Source organism: Erithacus rubecula (genome assembly GCF_903797595.1).
Source record: "Erithacus rubecula genome assembly, chromosome: 6".
Taxonomy (NCBI): Eukaryota; Metazoa; Chordata; class Aves; order Passeriformes; family Muscicapidae; genus Erithacus; species Erithacus rubecula.
The window spans coordinates 9,284,422-9,299,561 of record NC_136688.1 but is presented as its reverse complement, the minus strand read 5'-3'; the positions used below and the strand labels follow the sequence as shown (position 1 = coordinate 9,299,561).

Below are 15,140 nucleotides of genomic sequence, written 5' to 3'. Positions count from 1 at the left end.
TTCTGCTAATCCCCTCAGGTCAGGCTTGCAGCCCCCAAGCTAAGCCTAAAGCCCCCAGGCAGCCCAGAGCCCCCCCCACTGACTGACAGACCCCCAGACTGCAGCCTCCAGATTGACCTACATCCCCCAAATTGTGGTACAGAGACCCCCAAATTGTGGTACAGCCCCTAAGGAGGCCCATAGCCCCCCAGATTATGATGCAGTTGCTCAGGTCAAACCTGCAGACCCCCAGGGCCCCACACACAAATCCACAGCCACTCAGACAAGGCTCACACTCTCCCAGGCAGATTGCAGCTCCGCAAATTTGGCTGAAGCCCCCTCAGGTGAGGCCCACAGACCCCTGAGCAGATGCACAGACACTCTAGCAAGGCTTGCAGCCCCCTACAATGTCCTGCAGACCCCAGGCAGACCCCCAGCCCTCCCATATTAGCCCCCATCCAAACCCCCAGACCCCACAGGGCCACCCAGGAGCCACCAGGCAGATCGACACCCTCCCAAACCGGCCCACAGCCCTTCAGACCAGCCTCACACGCATCCCAGGCAGACCCTGCAGCCCTCCCCAGGTTGTCCTGAAGCCCCGCTAGCTCAACCTGCGGCCCCCCATGCTGGCCCCGCAGACTTCCCGACCCCTCCCATCCCTATTTTACTTCAATAAACCCCCTCCCTCCATCTCCTTGGCCCTCACCTCCTCCATCCTCCGGCCACGTACCCTCAGCGCCCCCTTCCCGAAGCGGAGACTACAGCTCCCGGCGTGCCCAGCGCTGTCCCGCGCGGTGTACGCCGGGAGTTGTAGTCCCCGCCACGTGGAAGCTGCCTCCATCTCCCCACTCAAACCACAACTCCCGCTATCATTCGCGTCGCCCGACGCCATGATTGCCCCCCCACTTCCGCGCATGCGCGGTGCGGGCTGTTGTTGTGGCGGCGCGGCCCGCGGCTTCACCCGGGCGGGAGCGATGAGCGACAACGATGACATCGAGGTGGAGAGCGACGTGAGTTGGGCCCCCAACCCCGGGACAATCCCTGGGATAACTCCCCGTGGCTCTTCGCCACCTTAGGAGTGCTGGGAATGGGGTAATGTTTGGTTTGTGTGTGTTCTTCCTTCATATGGCGGCGCCCCCCCCCACCCCACGATCTTCTTCCTCTTCCTCCTCGCCCGGGTCGGGGCTCCTCAGGAGGAGCAGCCGAGGTTTCAGTCCGCGGTAGGTGGCTGGGGGCCGCCCCGCAGCGCCCCCGGGGTCGGGAGCACGTGGGCGGGGGTGTGAGGGGGCGGGATTTGGGGAGGGGGTGCCATGGAAGGGGATGGGGCAGTGGGGATGCTGGAGGGGGATGGGGGCAATGGGCGTGTCCTGGGGGGTCGGGGTGTTGGGAGGACAGCAGTAGGGTTGGGGGTGTTGGGGGGAGCCACCGGGGTTGGGGGTCTTTTTGAAGGGGACACACCTTTGGGGCTGGGGTCTTCTGGGGGGGCTGTGACATGGAGGGGGATCTGTGGGGAGAAATCTGGGCTTGGGGATATCCCGTGTGGCTGGGATTCTTGGAAGGGGGAGGACACCAGTAGGGCTGGGGGTCTTTTGGGGAGGAGCGTTAGGCTTGGAGAGGGGACACTTGTGGGCTTGGAGGTTTTGTTTGGGTTGAGGCTGTGACACGGAAGGGGAACCATGGAATCGTGTCTGTTGAGGGGGCAGCTGGTTTTGGGGGTGTCCTGCGGGGATGGGGGTCTTATGGGGGGGACACCAGTGGGGCGTGGGGCTTGGGGTCGTGTGGAAGAGGATCCGGGGCGCTTTGGGGGAGGGAGAGTGGGAGGCTTTCTGGGGTAAAACGGGGGTGCTGGGGGGGCGTTCTCTGTGGGGCCGAGTCATGTGGGGGTGGGGCTGTGTTTGGGGGGAACTGAGCAAACAACACAAGGGGTTGGCAGAGGGCACGAGGGGTTTGTGGCTGGTTGGGTGGGGGGCAGGGGAGGAGGTGACCGTGTTCCAGGGGGAAAGTGCTGTGTCCTCCCCGGGGCCCAGAGCTGCCCCGGCAGCAGGAAGCTGGGGAAACTGAAAGCACCGGGAGCCGCCTCCTTCCCACGCCCTCGCGGCCCAGCCGGAGGCGTCACGGCCACGGAACCGCCCTGAGGGCTGAGCCGAGCTCCCACAGTGGCTCCCAGAGGGAATTTTGGGGGTGCAGCTGGTGGCCTCCGCGGTGCCACCCCTGTCCCCCCCTCCTAGGCCGATAAACGGGCTCATCACAACGCGCTGGAGCGCAAGCGCAGGGACCACATCAAGGATAGCTTCCACAGCCTGCGGGACTCCGTGCCCTCGCTCCAAGGAGAGAAGGTGAGTTTATGGAGTGTGCTGGGAGCGCAGGCAGCACCCACCCGTGGTCCAGGCTTCTCCATTTGGGATGTTTCCAAGGCTGTCTTGTGCCATAGGAGTCTCCAGTGAGGCCAGAGCCAGGGTGGGATGAGGCAGGTAAAATTCCAGTTTTACCCCCTGAACTAGGTCTTTATCTTGCCTCTGGCTTTTCCCACTATTGCAACAGGCATCCCGGGCCCAAATCCTGGACAAAGCCACAGAGTACATCCAGTACATGCGCCGGAAAAACCACACACACCAGCAGGACATCGACGACCTCAAGCGGCAGAACGCGCTGCTGGAGCAGCAAGGTGGGAACTGAGATCTGGCTGGAGATGGGATCTGGCAGGGTCTGAGATCCAGCAGCTGGGGTCTGGCAGGACTTGGGATCCAAGATCCAGTGGGAGCTAGGGTCTGCCGGGAGGTATGATCCATCAGAGTCCAGGATCTGGTGGGAGCTGAAATCCAGTGGGAGTTGGGATCTGGTGAGAGCTGGTCTGGCAAGGTTCAGAATTCAGTGGGAGCTGGGGTCTGGCAGCATCTGGGGTCTGGGAGAGTTGGGGATCCGGGATGCAGCGGGAGCTGGGCTGCAGGCAGGGCTGGGCCCAGGGCTGACAGTGCCGTCCCTCGCAGTGCGTGCGCTGGAGAAGGCCCGAGCCAGCGCCCAGCTCCAGGCCAGCTACCCCGCGGACAACAGCCTCTACACCAACCCCAAGGGCAGCGCCATCTCCGCCTTCGACGGCGGCTCCGACTCCAGCTCCGACTCGGAGCCCGACGAGCCGCAGAACAGGAAGAAGCTGCGCATGGAGGCCAGTTAGGCCCCCCCGCCGCCCCCCGGCCCGCGGCAGGACTCGCTCCCTCCGCTCCTAGAGGCTCTCGGACTGCAGCTTCCCAGCCCTCCCCGGCCCCTTCCCTGCTCCCACCGCGCCGGCCCCGGGGGGAGCCGGCCAGGCCGAGCAGAAAGACTTGGGGGGGTCAGGGAGACTCCCCTGCCAACTCCCCTCTGCTAGCGACCCCCCTTCCCTTCCCTCCTGGTTTTATAGGAGCATTTCTATTTATACCCGGGGACCAGTGCAGTCCAGAACGGGGAGGAGCCGGGCAGCACCCCCCCCAAAAAAAGGAGCAAGCACTGGGGGGGGATCTCCCTATTTATTTTCTCCGTGTGCAACTCCACCTGCCTGAGTCGGCGGAGCACAGAGCCAGGCTTGGAGGCTCCTTCCCCACTCCTCCTCCTCCTTCCCTCCCCTGACCCTTCCCAACCTCTGAAGGCATTTTCCGAACTCCAGTGGCCCGTCCCTGCCCCGTAGGTGCCCCTTTTCCCCCCATTTTGATGCCATTCCATGGATCTAAGGTATGTTGTACATACTGCCCAGAGATGTCTTGCAAGTTAAGGCTTCCCTTTACTATAAGACTATAAATAATAAACAAAAAAAGCCAAAATTCCACTTATTTTATCCTCCCCCGTGGTTACCGCGTGTTCTTGGAATGGGGGAAGTTGGTGCCACCGGATCCAGACGTGGCATCACCTCCTGCCCCGCATCCCCGGGGCCACCAGCACACGGCGGGTGTCACTTCTGGTTTATTGATGCCAAAAAGCTCTGCCAGGAGCCCCTGTCCCAGCTCGGCCCTGGCCAGGATGGCAGCGGGACACCAGGCCCGGAGCAGGCTGGATTTTGGTATTGCTAGCACCCTGAGCACCTGGCTCTGCCTGGCCAGGCCGCCGTGGGATGGGCTGTGCCGCTCGCAGCAGCAGGACCCCCCTAGTTGGCAGCGGATGCCGGATCCAGGCTGGGCACGGGATACTGCAGGAAGTGCATCACTGCCCTCGCCACCTTCTCCGGGGCAATGTTGTAGACAGGGTGTGTGGCCTGCTGTGGGAGAGAGGGATGGAGGATGTTAATCAAAGTCTTGGAATGGTTTGGGTGGCAAGGCACCTTAAGGATCATCCAGTCCAACCCACTGTGGACAGGGAATCTCTGCCATCCCAGGTAGCTCCAAGCCCAGTCCGACCTGGCCTTGGACACTTGGAGAGATGGGGCAGCCACAGCTTCTCTGGGCAGCCTATGCCAAGGCCTCAGCACCCTCACATTCAGCACCCTCACTTCTTATCCATTCCCTTTTTCAGTTTGGAGCTATTCCCCCTTATCCTGTTACTCCAAAGCTCCCTTGTAGCTCTTTAGGCCCACAAAGCACCTCTATGCCCTCCCTGAAGACTCCTCTACAGGCTGAAGCCCAACTCTTTCCAGTGCCATTGTATCTGCCTTTCTCAGTGCTGTGGAGCACTGGAAGCTAATCCCAGCCCACCACAGCAACGCCTAGCACTTACCAGGCAATTCTCAGGGATACCCAGGACCACCTCATTGTGGAGGTCTCCACTTCCGAAGTGCTGTGCAATGGCCAGCCCACTCAGGCAGTAGCAGGTGTGGTAGAAATCCCGGGATCTGCATGCAAGGAGATACTGGGATGCTGAGGGGGCATCTGGGCATCCCTGATGTCAGACAGCCCTGTGTTCCCCCCTGCACTCACTTTCCTGGCTTATCCAGCAGCCCACCAGCTGGGCACTGGCAGCACAGGAGAATGTATTCCTGCAGTGCCAGCTGGTCGAACATCCAGTGTGCCATGCTCAGCGCTGGATCGCCTGGAAGGGAAACCCAGAGGAGAAACACCAGAGAACATGTCAAATCCCTAGAGATGTCATTCTGGGGACAGAGGGAGCCTGTGGCAACTCACCCCTGGCATGGAGTGCCCGATGGAGCAGAGGCAGGAGCCCAGCTTGCCAAAAAGAGTAGCACCCATCCACCAGCTTGTTGCAGCGGCCCTGGAATCCGCCCTCGAAGCGCATCTGCCGCCCGGTCACCCAGTGCTGCGGGGCGATGGGAACCAGTGTGGGACCAAAGATTCCCAGCAGGATGAGACCCCCAGTATCCCAGAGAGGGGTCACTCACCAGCAGGCTCCGGAGGTTCAGCAGATGCTCCTGCTTGAGGATGACCAGAGCAGCCACGCCGCAGAAAGTGTAGCCACCATGCGCCTCCATGCCCGGCACGCCGCCAATCCCGCCCTCCCAGTTCTGGCATCTGTAGGAGTGCGGTCAGGGTGGCAGGGATACCAGAAATGCCATCCCCTGTCCCCCAGCTGTCCCCAGATCTCACCTGGCGATCCACTCAGCTGTCCCAGCGAAGAGCGCGGGCGTCATGATGTTGGTCAGCGAGGCCACTGAGGCAGCGCAGTAAGCGCTCCTATGGGAAAAGGGTGCCCAGAGATTCAGGAGATAGGTGCTCAGGCATGTGGCACTGGCACCCCAAAGTGGCACCTGCTCCCTAAAACTACACTGGCTCCCCAAAACAGCACAAGGTTCCTGATCCAGCACTGGCTCCCTGCAACGGCACCCTGCCATGGCAGTAGTTCATGTCACTGGTGCCCTGCTATGGCACCAGCACCCCGAAACTGCACTGGCTCCCCACCACGGTATCAGCTCCCCAAAACAGCACTGGTACTCCAGTGTGGCACCACTCCCCAAAACAACACCATCTCCCTAAAACCATGCCATGGCACTGGTTCCTCAGAATGGCACCAGCTCCCAGCACTAGCTCCCCAAAACGGCACTGACTCCCCAAAACTGTACCCCAAATTAGCAGTGGCTCCCCACCATAGTACCAGCTCCCCAAAATGATACTGGCTCCCAAAAACATCACCAGCTCCCAGCACTAAATCCCCAGAATGGCACCAGCTCCCCAGCATAGCATCTGCTTCCAGCACTGGCTCCCCAAAATGCCTAGGCCCCCCAAAACAGCCCCCACACACAGTCCTCACCCACCTGACATCCACCTCTCCACCCACGTGCATGAGGAAGGAGCCATCCGGCTGCTTCAGTGAGTACAGGTATTCCAAGAGCTTTTTCCTGTGGGAGCCAGCAGCTGTGAGAAGGGGTCATGCACCCCAGTCCCACCCAGCTGCTCCCAGCCCCCCAGACCTGTCGATGACGCCGAAGGCCTCCTCGGTGCCGATGATGCAGAGCGCGTTGACGGCGGCGTAGGTGGGGGCGAGGTGGGGGTGCTGGCCAGGACCCCCCCCAAATCCACCCTGGGGGCTCTGGCACCGCCTCAGGAACTGGCAGACACTGTGGGAAGGTGGGGAAGGGGCTCAGTGTCACCTGTGTCACCCCGCTGGGGTGATACATCCCCTGCCAGCCTCGCGAATCCCCCCGAGGTCGAGGCCGGGGGTGTCACCCTCCCGTCTCCGTCGTCACGAGGAAGCCGCCGGAAGAATGGGCGGCATTGACGGTGGCAGGGAGACAAAGCACTCCTTTGCTCTGGGGACAGCGGGAGGTGGCACCTCCGGAGTCACGCGGGTGGCCAGCAGCGACAGTGGCCACGGTGGGGTCCCCACAGCTCTCCCCACTCACTCAGAGGCCACCGACTCGGGAATGGGCTCATCCAGCAGCTCCAGGCTGTGCAGGATCCAATAGCAGAGCCAGGGGCGGCTGGCATCCAGACACTGCAGGGACAGAGGGGACAGTCAGGGAATGGCACTGGACATAGCAGAGCAGGCAGGAGTGAGGTGACAGCCAGGAGAACTCCCAGAGCATAGCTGGGATGAGCATGGGCACACAGGGAATGCTGTGTCCACTCTGAGGCTGGCAAACTCCCAAAAACAAATATCCCTGGTGACAGCCCAGGGCGAGGGGTCTGCCCCAGCCAGTGGCTCCTGGTGGCACATCCGGCATTCCCAGTACCTCATAGGCTTCAGTGAGCTGCCGGAGGCCTCTCTTCAGGTAATGGAAGTGCTTCTCCCGCTGCAGGACGTACCTGGAATACAAAGATAGCATGAGCAGGCAGAGGGACAGTGGTACAAGGGGTAGAATTCTACTGCAGAACCCACTGGGCTCAATGGCTTTTTTGGGATGGGAGTTTTTTATGGTTATTGGGAGTTCTGATACTCACTGTGAGGAGTGATGGTTTGTCTTGTAGGCATCATAGACCTCCTGCACGATGTCCTCCACCTTGGACTTGTCAGGAAAAATGGGAATAAAGACTATGGTGAGCTCTGGGAAGAGGCTCCACAAATCAAAAACATGATCCCCACCGAGCCCTGCAGCTTCTACCCTATCCCAGGGGTTTATCCAATTCACAGCCCCATCCCACCCAGTAAAACCAAACTAGGAATTCCTAGCAGCTTTGTGCCCCAAATTATGCCAGAATCCAGCACCATCCTGTGCTCCTTTACAAATCCAGCTTGAGTTTGGCTCATCACAAGACTGTCACAGAAAACACCCTCCTCCCGCTCGGATAACCGGGGACTTGGACTCTCTAAGCCACGGTAATCCTCAAGGAAATACCCTGGGATCAGCCTCAGCGATGAGGAGGGGCCACACGGGGACCTGCACTCATGGCACTGTGTCCTGCCAGGGCAGAATTGAGCAAGAACCCCATGGGTTGGGAAACCCAGAGTCACTTTTCACCCCGTCCCAGCACCCAGGGGAGCTGCCAGGGGTTGGGTCAGGATAGAGGGACGGAGGGGAGAGTCTGGCTGCTCCAGGACCCCTCACCCTCCCCCGACTGGTTCTGGGGGACGTGTCCCGCAGGCGGCAGCATCGCCGGGCCCCCAAAACACTGTTCGCTGCTGGGCTGTTGTGACAAGGGGTGTGGGATGGGGATGGGGTTCACCGAGTCCTACAGCACCCCTGAGCCCCGTCCCAGAGTAGCCCAAAGCCCAGCCCCACGGCAGCCCAGCACCCCAAACCCCACTTCCACGGCGTCCCAAAGCCCAGCCCCACGGAATCCCGGCACCCCACACCCCACTTCCATGGCACCCCGAAGCCCAGCCCCACGGGAGCCCGGCACCCCACAGCCCACCGCCCCGGCACCCCACGCCCCACGCTGCAGCCCCCCGGCACCCCCCGGCACCTGCTCGGCGGAGGTGCAGGTGCGCAGCCCATCGTCCCGCAGCCGCCGCCGCCCGCCGGGGCCGGGGGCCGCTCCCGCCATGCTGCGGCCGCGGGGGCAGCGGGCGACGGCGGCCGGGAGGGGACGCGCGGCCGCGCTTCTGGACACGCCCACCATGCGTGGACACGCCCATTTCCCACCTGACCCCGCCCTTTCTTTCTTGCTCACGCCCGGCCCCGGCGCGCGTGCGCGGAGGAGCCACTCCCGGGGCCGCTGCGTCATCGTGATGTGACGTCATTGGTTGCATCATCATAGAATCCACGGTATAAGAGCCTTAAAACCCAGCCAGTTCCATCCCCTGCCATGGGCAGGGAGACTTTCCACTGGACCAGGTTGCTCTAAGCTCTGTCCAGCCTGGGTTTGGGCACTTTCAGGTATGGGGCAGCCACAGCATTTGTGGGAGATCCACTCCAGAAGAATTTCTTCCCAATATGTAATCTACACCTCCCCTTTTCCACTTTGGAGACATTTCCCCTTATCTTGTCACTCCATGCCCTCATCCCTCTCCATCTCTCTTGCAGCCTGTGTAGGCACCGGAAAGGCTCTAACTTTCCCTGGAGCCTTCTCTTCTCCAGACTGAGCAATCCCAGCTCTCCAGCCTGTTCTTAGCCCTTGTAGCATTTCTGTGGCTTCCTCTGGACTTGCTCCAGCAGCTCCCTGTACTTCCCATGACAAGGACCCCAGGTCTGGACACAGTGCTCCATGTGGGGTTTCATCTGAGTGGGGCAGAGGAGGACAATCCCTCCCTCACCTGTTGCCCATACTGCCAGTGACATAGCCCAGGACATGGGTGGCTTTCCAGATCTGCCAGCACATATCGCCAGGTCATATCCAGCCTCTCATCCCCCCAGATTCCTCTTATCCAGGCTGTTCTCCATCCCATTACTCCCATCCTGCACCTATCTTGGGTTTTGTTCTGATCCATGTGCCAACCCTGCCCTTGGCCTTGTTGACTCTTACGAGGTTCTCATGGGAACCTTGTCCCTGGACAGGACAACCTGGACAACCCACCCTTGTCCAGATCCCACTGGGTGCCATCCCATCCTTCCTAAGTGTCACCAGCTCCTCTGGCGCAGCTCTGTGTCACCCCAGTGTACCCTTCTCCACCCCTCTGTCCGCTTCCCAATACCTCCAGAGCAATCCCGGGTACATCCCTAGTGCTCCCAGAGCCCTCGGAGTTCCCTCTGGTCCCCCTGGTACATCCCCTGTCTCCCACCTCCCGTTTTCCAGAGCATCCCAACATATCCTACAGTGCAAAACTGCCTCCGTCCCCTGTTCTCCGCAGCTCTCCTCTCAGTCCATCCCCCGTGTCGCCGCCCAGTTCCTCACAGCATCTCCCGGTGTATCCCTGGTGCATCCCCGGTGTCCCCTCCCCGCTCCCCACAGCATCCCCCGGTCCATCCCCGGTGTCGCTCCCCTCGTTTCCCCTCCCGGTGCCCCCTCCCGCCGCCGCCGCCCCCGCCCCGCCCCGCCCCGGTGCATCCCCCGGTGCCAGCCCGGCCCGGCGCGGCGGCGGCGGCGCAGCTCGCGGCCCCGGAGCGGCCCCGGTGTGGCGGCGGCGGCGGCGGCCCGGGCCCGCCATGGCCAAGCAGTACGACGTGCTGTTCCGGTTGCTGCTGCTCGGGGACTCGGGCGTGGGCAAGACCTGCCTGCTCTGCCGGTTCACCGACAACCAGTTCCACCCCGCCCACATCTCCACCATCGGTACCGGCACCGGCAGCGCACAGCGGCCGCAGCGGCGGGAGCGGGGAAAAGGGGAACCGGGAGCATTGGGGAAGTGGGAGCAGTGGGGAGGCGCAGCACCGGGGAAACGGGAGCATCGGGGAACCGGGAAACCGGGAAGACTGGGAGCCACAGCACCGTGAAAACGGGAAGCCAGAGAACCAGGAGCACCGGGGAAACGGGGAGCCGCGGCACCGGGGAAACGTGAAACCAGGAGCATCGAGGAATCGGGAGCAATGGGGAGGCGCAGCACCGGGTAACCGGGAGCACTGGGAGCAGCAGTACCGGGGAAACGGGAAACCGGGGAACTGGGGAGCCGTGGGCACCGGGAAACCGTGAGTACTGGGAAGCCGCAGCACTGGGGAAACGGGAAAATGGGTAATCGGGGAGCGGGAAAACCGTGGGAACCGGAGAACCGGGAGGACAAGGGAGATGCAGCAAGAAACGGGAACCCAGGGAACGGGAAAATCGTGGGCATCGGGGAACCGAGACTGCGGAGGAACTGGGAAGCCACAGGATCGGGGAAACGGGAAACAGGGTACCCGGGAGTCGTGGGAACCAGGGAACAGGGGAGTGGTGGGCACGGGAAAACCGGGGGCACCGGGAAAGGGTTAACCGTGGCACTGGAGAGCTGCAACACTAGGAAGATGGGGAAGCAGGTAACCAGAGAGCGGGAAAACCGTGGGCACCGGGGAACCAAGGAACATCGGGAGTGGCAGCGATGGGGAAGTGGGAAGCCGTGGGCATCTGGAAACGGTAAAACCGTGGGCATCTACAAACCAGGAACACCGGGAAGCTGCAGCATAGGGAAACTGGGAAAACGCGGGCTCTGGAGAGCCACGGTTCCAGGAAACCGGGAGCATCAGGGAGCCAAGAAATCATGGACACCAGAGAACTGGGAGGACTAGGCACCTCTGGCACAGGGGAACCGGGAACAGTGTGCAGCCGGGAACTGGGAGCACTGGTTAGCCACATGCACCGAGAAGCCGTAGCACTGGGAAACTGGGAGAACTGGACAGCTGCAGCAGCAGGGAGCTGGGAGCACCAGGATCACCACCTGGCACTGGGGCATCCTGCCAGGCCTGGCACCGGGTGTGGGGACCAGCACCAGGCCATGGTGGGGCATGGGGTCGGGCAGGAGAAGCGAGAGGACCAGAGGGCACCCAGTGACAGCAGCTCCTGCAGAGGGAAACACCAGGACACCCCAGAACCTCTCCCATATCAATCCCAGGTGTCGACTTCAAGATGAAGACCATCGAAGTGGATGGGATTAAGGTGCGGATACAGATCTGGTGAGTGGCAGCACTGGATCCTGGGGGGAAGAGGGAAGAAATTTTGGGCTCTGAGTCCCCCCCACCCAAGGTAGGGGCTGAGCCCTGCCAAACTCATGCCATGGGTGGTGGCACTGACCTGCTGTCCCTGGGCAGGGACACAGCCGGCCAGGAGCGGTACCAGACCATCACCAAGCAGTACTACCGGCGGGCACAGGTATGGGGACCCCCTGTCCTGGTCCACAGGAGAGGGGAAACTGAGGCACGGTTTTGGGGTGTCAATGGCTGCACCCCACTCCCTGCAGGGCATTTTCCTGGTGTACGACATCAGCAGTGAGCGCTCCTACCAGCACATCGTGAAGTGGGCCAGCGACGTGGATGAGGTGGGGGTTCACAAGGGGAGGTCTGGGGATTCCCAGCCATGTGTGTACTCCTGCCCAGTATATTCCTGTATACTGTTCTCCTGCCCAGTATGCACCTGATGGCGTCCAGAAAATCCTCATCGGGAACAAGGCGGACGAGGAGCACAAGAGGCAAGTGCCCAAAGAGCAAGGGCTGCAGGTGAGCGGGGGCTGCTGTGTGCCCCCCCCCGGGAGCAGGACCCCTCCTGCACCCCCAGCATGCCCAGCCTCTCCCTGAGCCCCCTCTGCACTTGGGAGCCTGACAGCCCTCCTGCAGCCCTACTTTATCTGGAACTCCCAAGCATTCCCAGTCCCTCCCAGCACAACCAGGGACCCTCACCCTCTTGTAGACAGTACCCATGCACCCCAAAACCAGCTCCCCCAGGGTCCGGGAACCCTCTTCCCCTCTACCTCTGCCGTGGTTGTGCACCCCCAAGGCTCCCTCTTCCCCACCTGCAAAATGTTTACAGACCCCTACCTTTCCCTACACCTCCAGCATGGTCTCCTGCACCCCTGAAGCACACAATGACCCCCCTCGGTGCCACCCTTGTGAAATCTTGACCCCCAAAGCACCCAGTGCACCGCCCTGCAATCCCAGCATAGCCAGACACTCCACAACACCCCCCCCTACATTTCCACATGGGCCCCAATAGCCTTCCTGCAGCCCTACCCATATCCAGGGATCCCCAAACATCCCTACCTGTATCCAGTGACCCCCCCACGCTCCTGCAGTCTGAACCCAGGAACCACTGACCCTACCCTGCTGCAGCTCCAGAGCATCCAGGAAACCCCTTTACCACTCAGTGCTACCCCAGGGTGTCCAACAACCCCCAATCCCTCCCTGCAACTCCATCGTGCTCCTCTGCACCCCTAAAGCACCTAGTGCCCCCCAGTATTCCTTCCAGTGACTTCTGGACCCAGCACCCCTCCCAGGGCCCCCTGCATCCAACACTCAGCCCCAGGTGTGCCCCTATGCCAGGCCCCCTTCAGCTCTCCTGTCTGTCCATGCCCAGCTGTGCATGTTCCAGAGAGGGAGGCTAGGGGTATTGAATCCCCCCTCCCCCCAAATCATGCTACCCCCCTCCCTGCCAAACCCCTGGTGCCGCAGCTGGCCAGGGAATACGGGATGGATTTCTACGAGACCAGCGCCTGCAGCAACCTCAACATCAAGGAGGTATGAAGGGACTGGGACAGGAGGCTGGTGGGATTCTGAGGGGTTGGGGATTGGCCTGGGGGCCTGGAGAGGTCAGGGGATACTGGAGGGGTTCCCGAGGTTCACCCCACCCCTCTCCCACAGTCCTTCACGCGGCTGACAGAGCTGGTGCTGCAGGCGCACCGCAAGGAACTGGATGAGCTGCGAGGGCCACCCCGCCCCCCCACCCTGGCCCGGCTGGAGGAGGATGAGCAGCAGCCCCTGGGGAGCGAGGACACTCCCAAAACCTGCTGGTGTTGAAGGCTGGGACCCCCCTGACCCCCCCCTTCCCCACAGTGTGTCGGGGGGCATGGTAGGGGCAGGACTGGGGCAGGCCCCATGGAGTGGGGGTCAACATGGGACACCCCCAGGGACAGGGGGGACGGGAAGGTGGCAAGGGGGGCCCCTCATCCTGGCATCTGTGCCCCCCTAGGTTTGCAGGTAGGGTGGGGGCTGTCCAGGCACTGTGTGCCCAGCCTGTGCCACCCCGTGCCTGTGGGAACCCCGGTTTTACACAATGGTTTGCAGAATAAAGGTGATGCTGGAGGGGCTGGTGGTCCGTGTGCTCCAGGGGGGCTGTGGGCGTGATGCCATGGCAGCAGGCACAGCCTGGGCATGGACACCCGAGCGGTGATCAATAATTGAGGGTGATCTGGGGCTGCCAGCATGGTGTCTGCTTTCCAGGCTGGGCACACACATGGGGCATGGTGCCCGTGGGGTGCCATGGCCACCAGAATGGCCTGCCAGGCTACCAGGCCAGCCCCAGCTGTGGGAACAGGGCTGGAAAGCTTGGTGGTGGCACTGGGATGAGCCAGCGGGATGGTGATGGGCTGGGATGGGTGGTTACTGGGATGATGGTGGCCACTAATACAGTGGAACCTACCAGGATCTAGGTGGACACCAGGATGCTGCCAGGCACTGGGATGGGCACACAGAATAATGGTGGAGCTGGTATCAGTGGGTCTCAAGCCTGGTGGGCACTGGGATGGGCAGAACAGTAGGCTGATATCATGGCAGCACCAGGCAAGGAGTACCGGGGTACTTGTCCCCTCCTCCTCTGCCCCAGAGCCCCAGCTCCCAGATTCCCATGATTCCCTGACTCCCGTTATTCCCCAACTCTCACCATCATTCCCAACCCTGGAGAACATGCTGTGCCAGGCTGGGAGCATCCCACACCCTGCAGGCACTAGGATGAGCAGCCGCACCGTGCCGTGCCATGAATTATTGAGGCAGGTAGAGCATTGCCTTGGCCCCGTGCCACCTTCCTCCTTCCACGGGTGGGACGGGCGGCTCCGGTTTCTCCTGAGCCGCGGCGGGGCCTGGAGACCTTTGGACCGTGACGTGAGCACCGGGAAGCCCTTAAGAGGCAGCGCAGGGCACGGGGCACAAACAGCCGCACGCCTGCAGCCATGACCGTCCCCATCGCCAAGTCCTTCTATGACCTGAGCGCCACCTCCTTGCAGGGGGAAAAGGTGGATTTTGGGGTTTTCCGGGGCCGCGTGGTCCTGATTGAGAACGTGGCTTCGCTCTGAGGCACCACGGTGCGGGATTACACCCAGCTCAACCAGCTCCAAGCGCGCTACCCCCGGCGGCTGGTCGTGCTGGGATTCCCCTGTAACCAGTTTGGATACCAGGTAAGTCCTACGGGCTGCATGGCAGGGGGTGAGGAGCTGGGAAACACAGGGCTCCGGATTTCTCCTTCCCCACCACAGGAGAACGGCACTAACGAGGAGATCCTCAACACCCTGAAGCACGTGCGGCCCGGGGGTGGCTTCGAGCCCAACTTCACCCTGTTCCAGAAGTGCCAGGTGAACGGGGCTGACACCCATCCCGTGTTCGCCTACCTCAAGGCTCACCTGCCTGCACCGGCCGACGAGGCCACACACCTGATGGCCGAGCCCCGCTTTGTCACCTGGAGCCCTGTGCGGCGCTCCGACATCTCCTGGAATTTTGAGAAGTTCCTGGTGGGGCCTGAGGGGGAACCGTTCCGGCGCTACAGCCCCCGTGTGCCCACGGCCCAGCTGGAGCCTGACATCCAGCGTCTCCTCAAGCTGGCCAAGTAATCCTAGCATGATCCTGACTCTGGTGTGATCCTGGCTCCAGCGTCACCCCGGGATGGCCCCAGCTCTCCGCAGAGTGACAGCCCCCTCCGAAACCTCCATGGGGAGGGGGCTTGATGGGGGCAGAGGGTTGGAGCCGCCGGGGCAACGTGGGCTGGTGGCAATAAAGGAGCAGGAGGGAGCGTGCATGGATCCATGTGGTTTCTGGGAGCGTAAAT

General features: G+C 62.0%; 4 protein-coding genes across 6 annotated transcripts; 3 read left to right on the top strand and 1 right to left on the bottom strand.

Annotated features, from left to right (window-relative positions):
* Nucleotides 1-602: 602 nt before the first annotated feature.
* Nucleotides 603-3,792, top strand: MAX (MYC associated factor X; the record flags this gene model as incomplete). Its single annotated transcript, XM_079309012.1, has 5 exons — nt 603-989; nt 1,173-1,199; nt 2,208-2,315; nt 2,521-2,644; nt 2,967-3,792. The coding sequence occupies 5 exons, from the start codon at nt 603-605 to the stop codon at nt 3,149-3,151; spliced, it is 831 nt and encodes a 276-aa protein (XP_079165138.1). The 3' UTR covers nt 3,152-3,792.
* LOC306803502 (protein farnesyltransferase subunit beta-like) lies at nt 3,714-8,629 on the bottom strand. Its single transcript, XM_079309001.1, has 12 exons — nt 8,238-8,629; nt 7,275-7,339; nt 7,067-7,139; nt 6,737-6,828; nt 6,305-6,451; nt 6,149-6,232; nt 5,484-5,570; nt 5,279-5,408; nt 5,064-5,196; nt 4,860-4,971; nt 4,660-4,774; nt 3,714-4,204 (listed from the first exon to the last, which is right to left on the bottom strand). The coding sequence occupies exons 1-12, from the start codon at nt 8,496-8,498 to the stop codon at nt 4,094-4,096; spliced, it is 1,410 nt and encodes a 469-aa protein (XP_079165127.1). The 5' UTR covers nt 8,499-8,629; the 3' UTR covers nt 3,714-4,093.
* Nucleotides 8,630-9,589: 960 nt separating this feature from the next.
* RAB15 (RAB15, member RAS oncogene family) lies at nt 9,590-13,123 on the top strand (the record flags this gene model as incomplete). Of its 3 annotated transcripts, none has more annotated exons than XM_079309011.1 (7): nt 9,590-9,980; nt 11,230-11,290; nt 11,426-11,486; nt 11,575-11,652; nt 11,741-11,830; nt 12,779-12,844; nt 12,968-13,123. In XM_079309011.1, exons 1-7 carry the CDS (start codon nt 9,857-9,859, stop codon nt 13,121-13,123), a joined length of 636 nt encoding a protein of 211 aa, XP_079165137.1. In that variant the 5' UTR covers nt 9,590-9,856. The 3 variants fall into 3 exon arrangements, with proteins under 3 accessions (XP_079165137.1, XP_079165135.1, XP_079165136.1); XM_079309009.1 differs by having other exon boundaries at nt 9,861-10,754; XM_079309010.1 differs by having other exon boundaries at nt 9,861-10,754; nt 11,741-11,802; nt 12,968-13,105.
* Nucleotides 13,124-13,786: 663 nt separating this feature from the next.
* On the top strand, nt 13,787-15,103 carry GPX2 (glutathione peroxidase 2). The gene is made up of 2 exons (XM_079309018.1): nt 13,787-14,496; nt 14,575-15,103. The coding sequence occupies exons 1-2, from the start codon at nt 14,272-14,274 to the stop codon at nt 14,923-14,925; spliced, it is 576 nt and encodes a 191-aa protein (XP_079165144.1). The 5' UTR covers nt 13,787-14,271; the 3' UTR covers nt 14,926-15,103.
* Nucleotides 15,104-15,140: the final 37 nt, after the last annotated feature.